Source organism: Poecilia formosa, unplaced genomic scaffold (assembly GCF_000485575.1).
Source record: "Poecilia formosa unplaced genomic scaffold, Poecilia_formosa-5.1.2 Scaffold131, whole genome shotgun sequence".
In the NCBI taxonomy this organism is placed as follows: Eukaryota; Metazoa; Chordata; class Actinopteri; order Cyprinodontiformes; family Poeciliidae; genus Poecilia; species Poecilia formosa.
Window position 1 is genome coordinate 904,905 of NW_006800070.1, and position 8,045 is coordinate 912,949.

Consider the following 8,045-nt stretch of genomic DNA (forward strand, 5'->3'; position numbering starts at 1 on the left):
GAAAATTTCAGCGTTTTGGTTTTTTGAATTATTTTCCCAAATGTGACAGGAAGGTGTCTAAACTGACTGGTGCAAAATGAAAGACATTGCTCTAACCAGTGAAAGCTTGAGCTAAATAACTTTTATTGAACTAAATAAGTTTGGAGATGCAGGAGTGCTTGATGTCAGAGGAAATTGTATAAAAATCCAGAAAACAATAAATAGACCAGAGATGCTAACAACGTGGACTATTTGTGTTCAAATCAACCAAAAACAGATCAAAAGGTACGATTCAACAGTATGGCACATCAGCAGTTTGCTACTGAAGCTCTATACATCGCTGTCGAGTCGGCCTTTCACTTAACTCAGAGCTACAAGGGAAAATTTACAGAAAATAAAACACATGATCCCCTCTGGATTAATAAGGACAACTAAATATTGGACAGGTAGATTTTAAATATTGAAACAATTCATTGGGAAAAAAAAAAAACCTGATAAGACGGTGCATGCGTCATGTTTCACTACAAGTTGACGCTCGTCTTTTATTCCTTCAGTCCATCTTTAGTCTGAACAGACTGAGCTGTCTGCAGCCAAGATCAATAAACTACCTGGTCAGAGTACATCAGCTGTTACAATCCAGAAAAAGGAAAAAAAACCGTAAAGCAGATCAGCACACGTTTAGATTCACGCACACAAACCTCAAATCCTAATCTGTAAACACTCGAAAGCAGGGAGCAAAGATGGAAAACTATTTTTATTTAATCTCAAGCATTAAAAAAAAAAAGATGAACTTGTCCATTGAAATTTGTCCGTATTTCCAGACTATTTTTTTTTAAGTTGTAGTGCTTTGACGGAAACGCTGCGACCAAGATAGTCTTTAAAGAGGTTAGAAGTTTCCAGAATGACTCTCTGCACTGTGTGTGTGAGTGTGTGTTTGTCGGGGGGGCTCATCCACTTGAAATGACGGCTCGTGTTGCTCATCAGTGGTCTCCAGCAGGTCCAGTGTTCCAGCACTTGGATCATAGTGTCTGGTCATCTACTGTACGGCCCGGTCCGTTTCCCTCCACGTCTTTAGGAGCTCACCAGAACATAGATCATTCTGGAAGAGACAGATTAGGATTACCGTCAGGTTCACTCACAACCGCCTGGGTCCTAATGACCACAGCCAGTAAGATGGTGCAACATTTTCAACATCTGTGACTGACAAAATAACGACTCGGGGTGTTGCCACAATTTAAATGCATCTGCTGGAAATTTACAGTTTTGACAAAAAAAAACATTTTCTTACCATGTGTTAAAACTGGGAGTGTTAATTACAGTCATGAAACATCAACTTTCATGTTTTTGACAAATCTAAAACTTTAGTTAAAAAAAAGCCTCTTCTGTATTCAATTAGATTTTATCTGATAGGTCAGGGGTAGCAACCTTTATAGCCTAGAGAGCCATTTTGGCAAAAAAAAAACTAAAGCTGCAAAAGGTCTTATGACTGAAAAAAATACAACTTTTAACACAAATATCTCCTTTGGGAAATTTCTTGTAATCTTTATAGAACAAGCATTTTGTGTCTTTTTTTTTAAGGGCAAGGAAAACAGGTCTAAAAACATTAATGGGAATTTTAGTGTGTCATTCTTTGTGAAAATTCAGTGCAAATATTGCAGGAGAATTTAAAAAAAAAAAAACCTTAAAATTGTTATATCTGTATTTAAAACCATCAACTGGCTCCTTTTCAGTTTCAGCCAAAGTTATTCAGAGCCAGCTGTGACTCCGCAGGTTGCAGAGCCGCATGTTCAACCAATGCATAGAGCTTCTGTACGATTGTCAAAGTGAGAAATGGAAAAAGCTGTGTACCCGTAGAGATAGTAGAAGAATGAGAGGAGGTAGAAAGCCAGTTTGCACCAGCCTTCTTTTTGACAATAGGCCAGGATGTCGGCATTCATGATGGTAGTCGGGTCATAGAGTCCTGGACAGCTCATCACAGGTCTGCTCGTATACCTGTGGCACAGCAAAAATATTAATAAATAAACCTGTTAGTCACAAACGAAGCAGAGGATTCCTGTTTCGGCGGTCAGCCGGTTGCTCGGTTACCCACCTCCAGACGTGATAAGCCAGCAGCGGCAAGTTGAGGAAGAGGGTGAGCCACTCGGCCGCGCACAGAAACATCACGCAGAAGAAGAAATGGATGAGATACTCTGGCAGCACCAGCTGAAACAGACCAGAGGAGAGGAGACGTCAAAGCACAGGGACAGCCGGTCAGTCTGCCTTCCTGCTCAAAACGAGACGATTAGGAAGCCAAGACAGTCAGAGGACGACGTGGGAGAACGCTGCAGCTCCCTGAAGAAAACCAATCGTCTTCAGAAAGCAAAGAATGAGGTGTTCTCACTCAGTCTTAAAAAAAAAACAAAAAAAAAAAGGTGACATTTATAAAAATGAGGGAAAGACAAATACTGAGCTTCGGTGTAATGTGATGGATTGTATGGCTACAATGCATGTAGCCGGGGTGACAGCATACCCAGCCTTCGGACGCCATTTTTAACCAAGTAACAGGGTGAAAAATCAAGATCTACCACTTGCAAATTCGATAATTCCACAATATATTCTGGATTAAAAGAAAAAATCTGATTTTCAATGTTTAGATTAAAAACCACAAAGTGAAGTTCCTCCCTGACTTACAGCTTAGGGGTGGGCATTTATCGTGTCATGATAAATTTCTTGTGATGAGAATTTTGATTTATCGTTGTCACAATAAATTCAAATTACTGATGTTTATAACCCCCAACATTGTCTGAATTGTTAGTTTTTACTATTTTTACCAATGTTTATACAAAAAGTGTATCAATACATTTGAAAATATGATAAATTTCAGTTGCTGTGAGTAATTTATCAATACAAATCACATTTTTTACAATGACTGTCCTAAAGTAGCGCATTACAAATGGGGATGTTTTTCAGGAGCAGTATTTGTGTTTGTAAGGATATGATTGCTGTATCATTCAGCCATAGCCATTATCTAAAAATAATTAACAACTAGTTAGCACTTTTATCGTTATCACAACATTACTACAAAATATCGTGATAAAACTTTAAGTCTTAAGCTTCGGCAAAAACATGAGTTGCTTTTCAGAGTTTAGAGATCGATTCTTGCAAGTGGACCAGAGAGATTTATTTCCCACCCTGGTTCGGTGACATGCATCACCTTGTGCGTCTAAACTAAATGACGACGCTTGCTCAGGACAACGTTGGTGCATCTCAACATCGACGTGTCTGCAGCGACGACAAATCCGCACATCGTCCCGCTTTGCAACAGCACATTGTTTGAGAACCATGCTGCGAGCGCGAGCGGCGTCGATGCAGCCAGCGTGCCTGAGGTTGTGTCGAGCGTCGGGTTCAAGGGGGCAGATGGAAGCACCACATGGAAGCCATGCATTTGGGGGGTGGGATAAAATAAAATAAAAATACAGCAAGTGGAGCCAAACCAACGGCCCGCAGAATGACAGGTGTGGGGCGTGGGGAATGTGCAGGATCTGCACTGCGCTGCCAAATACGACACAACTGAACAGACGGAGGGGGGTGGGGATGATAACCCCAAACGGGTTCAAACTGGGCTCAAAGCCTGCATACCAGACTATGCAGAACGCCATGGGTTACAGGTATGTGGAGCCTGACTTTTTTTTCCTCTACACTAACTCCTCCTCCTGTGGAGAATTTCTAGCCAATCAGAGGTTTTAAATAGTGCTGAGCTGGAGAGAGGTGGGTGGGATTCTGCCGCCATCTGTTCAGAACCACAGGTGATGTAGCTTGGAGCCAACTCTGAGCTCACATACAGCAGCTTACATCGGACAAACAGTGGCTCAAACTGCAACCTCCAATTCGTGAGGAAAACACTTTGTGTGTGTGTATTTCAGTGAAGAATGTGGTTAAGCTGGTAACTTGAAAGCCTTGAAGATCATCCAACCAACTAATTTATGTCTTTGTCCAACACATGGAGAGTTGACTGAACTACCATCTGTAAAACCATAAGCAAACAAAGGGTTGATTGTAATAGAAATCATGCATGCTTTAAGCATTTGCCAGTCTTTTCAGTCAAAAGCTAACGCCTCATCAATAAGCCAGAGCCGCTGAATATTTACACACTCCGCTCTCCCCGTAGCTTCACTGTCTCGCCAAACGCGATGTGTCAGGAGATCCTTACAACAATCTACTGGACAGGAGCCGTGTCCAGTCAAAGTATTCATTCCCCTTTTACTTTGTCACATTTTGTCCCAGTACAGCGACAAAACTTTGCCAACAGACCAACGCAATTTAGAAGAAGCATCCATGTTTTTGCTTTTTTTTTTTAATAAAAGATGCAGGAAGTGTGAAATTAGAGGTGGGCATTTATCATATTGTATTGTTTATCGCGATAAATTTCTTGACGCAACAATAAATTACAGTTAATGATGCTAAAACCCGGCAAAGCTGTCCATATTGTCAGGATTGTTACCATTTTCTCCACTGCTTGTCCAATGAAAGTATCAACATCCATCATATTTGAAAATATTAAATGCAGTTACGTTGGTTCGTTTAGTGATGCGAATCACACATCTATATGCGACTGGTGTTGTAAAGAAGTGAATATTTTCCAAGTATTTGTCGGGCTGTAATTGCTGTGTCATGCAGTCAAACAAGGCAGCAGCAATTACAAGAAAATAGTTCTACCAAGTGCTGACTCTGATTATCTGCATGTCACACTTTTCAGATCTTTATTTACAAAAAAAAAAACAAAAAAAAACTTGCAAACCATGTAGTTTCATTTCACAATTAAACTCGATGCTGAGGTTTGTAAAAGGACAAAATGTAAAAACATTCAAGGGTGTGAATACGTTTGGAATAAGTACAATACCCAAGGAAGAGCTGGCAACGTAAAATCTGCGAGCGTAGAGCCTAGATATCCGACCAAGAAATTAAACTCTACAGTAATAAAAAAATTAAAAAAAATAAAAAAATAAATAAAACAGAGGGATAAAACATAATGTTTTCGTCTAATCCAAAACGCAACCTAGGTTTGTTAACTGAAAAGACCTTAGCAAACACTTCGCCGTGCAAAATGACAAGACTTCGGACTAACGTGGACTCAGCGGGCATTTTAAAGACTGGTACAAACCTTTATTGCAATTTTGACTCTCTTAATCTTTTTGACCTTTTCAATTGTCTTTCAGGCATTAAAAAAAGAGGGGGGCAAAAGAAGCAGATTGGAAAAACAAAACAAAATGAAAATGCATTAGAGTTTCACAGCTGACAAGGGCACTCAATTAAAAAAAAAAACAGAACAAAAACAAGGTTATTTAGCATAACAGTGCAGAGAAACGATAGAAAAAAAAAGATAGGTGGATAACAGTACAGTTGTAACAGAGAGCATCTGCAGGCAGTCGTTTAGACAAGAAAAGCAAAGGGCAGGCACACTTACCGGATTTAAAGTGTTACATTGATCTATAGGATTCTTGTAGTCAGTCTTCAGCTCATCAAATGCAATTATCTGGAAATAATGAAGAAATGTCACATTAACCCTGGCATATTTTTATGATATTCCATTTGAGTGAACAATCCACCAAATTTACACACACAAGGAGAAACTGTAAAATCCTTTAAAATGAACAGATTTGTTATTGCAATAGCGTAACATTTAATTTCAGCACATTTTTGTCTTCATGTTAAGAGGTTTTTAGTATTACATAAACTGGTGCCACAACACAATCCCTTTAAAATCATTTGTAAGCCATGACAGCTGTGTTTGCCTGCTAATGGTAAATGTGAAAGGGCAGAAGCTAATTTCCTTTAGCTCACCCTCCCACATCTAAACCTGGAGAGGAAGGGTCAAAGATCACTGTATGCCTCAAAGCTTGAGCAACTTAATGAGAGGAGGGGTAACAATAACTTGGTATAATACACTTATTTGTGTGCGTTTTTTTCTATGATAGATTACCAATTCTTGCTTACATTACATCTATTGCAAATGAGTAACAAATGACCTAAAGTTTACAACAGTGTCCAAGAAATCCCAAAGCTAACGCTGGCAAAAAAGAAAAAGAAAAAAAAAAGACCGTTAATAAAAATATGACTTGAAGTTGTTTCAACATTTGACAGTCACACTCTTCCACCCTCTTTACACCAAGAGGCGAGAAAATGGTCACTATGCAGCAGAAGAGCCATAAAGCATTTAGCTTTTCCGGCGTAAATATGTCGAAGTCTTTTAGCTTAGCCTGCAAAATGCTAACGAGCCTGCTAGCTGTTAGCACAATGTAGCCTGTCAGGTTAATAGAAGCCCTGTGTGTTTTGAGGAAGTCTAATACGAGCATTAACTACGGAAACACTTTAATTCAAAATTATGTGTAAAACCAGCGTCTGTGTCGGTGCCAATGGGCTGAGCTTTCCGCCCGAGCCGACACCAGGGTGTGTACTATTCATTCATTCAGTAGTAGACAGGTTTCTGAAGTAAGCGTGCGTCAGTTCAGTTAGCGCTAACGCTCTCTAGAGACGTCTCCTGCGTCTTGGAGGAGCCGACTCTGACCAGAAACCGTCACTTCTATGTGCCCACTCGGCAGGCCTTGTTTTCAACCCAGAATTTGGGTTCTACACCTGGACAGTCAGAAAAGCAGTCGGTGTAAATTTGTACTTACATGCCAGATAGCAAAAAAGATAAGCGCCGCCGTGAGCAGTAGAGCGAGCATGTAACAAAAGGCCGCGAATGTGAACGCCATTTTTCTACGGTTCTTCTGCTCGGTTTCTCCTGGCTCCGTCGGCGGATGACGCAGGCTTCCTCTTCCTCCTTTTTATGGCGGTTGGCAAACAACTTGTAGGTGCATTACCGCCACCTTCCGGATTGGAGTATGGATCAGACGTTTATAACTGAACTAAAAATACTGCTAAAAACTATATCCCCAGATGATCTCTGAAACAATTCACTAATATCCAATTTATTTTTATTCCCACTTAAATCTCTAAGTAACACCTCTCTTTCCTGAACATATTTATTACATTCTAAAAATATATGTTGTACTGTTTCTAATTTTCCACTATATAGTGGAAAATTAATACACATAACACAGGTTATAATTATAATCACAATTACGTGATTAACATAATTGTTAATCACGTTTTAACAATTATGTTTATTAATTATTTTAAGAGTACTATTTAATCCTGTATGTCCAAATCTTATTCTAGATATAATACCTTCTTCTTTTTAAATTCTATTATATTTTAATTCCCCAACTTTTTTGGGTACTATAGTAAACCCTAGCATTGCCTCTGTTATCCCACTGTTCTTGCCATTTCTTCTTGACATACATTTTTATAATATTCTTTATCTCATTTTTACTTATTTCAATAAGCAAAAATGCTCAGATTGCGCATGCTATCACTGATTTTAACGGTTAAAACTATTAAAATTTAACCACAGTGCAAAGCAGTATCTGTATCTTTCCATGTTTTAGACCAAACACGAAGGGAAACTTGACCAATTCCTGTTAGCCACTGTACTGTACTAGCCTAGCATAGTACTGCCACTGCCTGGACATAACATTTTTACGTTTATACAAGATAACTATCACTTTTTAACAAAATAACCATCACGTTTAAACAACAAAGCGATCACGTTTATACAAGATAAGTATCACGTTTATGTAAGATATCACGTTTTAACAAGATACGTAACTAACCATTGCTTCAAAAATGCGTCTCTCTACCCGGGTCTTAGGTATTTCAGGCAAGACACAAAAATGAGCCACAAACCAGAATGTAAAATCACACAAGACATTTATTGAATCAATGCATTTGGCCAAATGGAGACACAGCTGCTTCTTCACCTTTGCCTGTGTCCTGTCGTGTCAGTCGACCTCGTTCAGGGTTTGAGCCCAGAAAAACTCTAAGCAAAGAGAATGGATACTCAAGTTTAACACAGAAACACTTCATGTTATAAACTTACTTTTTGCAAAACGCTTCTAAATTACATTACAGCAGCACATCATCTTTCTCATCAGCGTCTCCCCAATTGCTAATACCTCTTTCACAAACAACATTGAGTAATTTTG

At 39.1% G+C, this 8,045-nt stretch overlaps 1 protein-coding gene across 2 annotated transcripts; it reads right to left on the minus strand.

The window, feature by feature from the left end:
* Window positions 1-103: 103 nt before the first annotated feature.
* Window positions 104-6,781, minus strand: LOC103144737 (protein cornichon homolog 1). Of its 2 annotated transcripts, XM_016676312.1 has the most exons (6): window positions 6,633-6,781; window positions 5,423-5,491; window positions 5,120-5,167; window positions 2,069-2,181; window positions 1,828-1,971; window positions 104-1,078 (listed from the first exon to the last, which is right to left on the minus strand). In XM_016676312.1, the coding sequence occupies exons 1-6, from the start codon at window positions 6,711-6,713 to the stop codon at window positions 1,051-1,053; spliced, it is 483 nt and encodes a 160-aa protein (XP_016531798.1). In that variant the 5' UTR covers window positions 6,714-6,781; the 3' UTR covers window positions 104-1,050. The 2 variants fall into 2 exon arrangements, with proteins under 2 accessions (XP_016531798.1, XP_007561926.1); XM_007561864.2 differs by lacking the exon at window positions 5,120-5,167.
* Window positions 6,782-8,045: the final 1,264 nt, after the last annotated feature.

Excerpts from the sequence above, each read along its gene's own strand:
- LOC103144737 (XM_016676312.1), bottom strand. The coding sequence starts at position 6,713 with ATGGCGTTCACATTCGCGGCCTTTTGTTACATGCTCGCTCTACTGCTC. Across the intron at positions 5,492-6,632 it reads TCTTTTTTGCTATCTGGCAT|ATAATTGCATTTGATGAGCT; the intron begins GTAAGTACAAAT and ends CATTATTTCCAG. Across the intron at positions 2,182-5,119 it reads GAGTCAAAATTGCAATAAAG|CTGGTGCTGCCAGAGTATCT; the intron begins GTTTGTACCAGT and ends GGTCTGTTTCAG.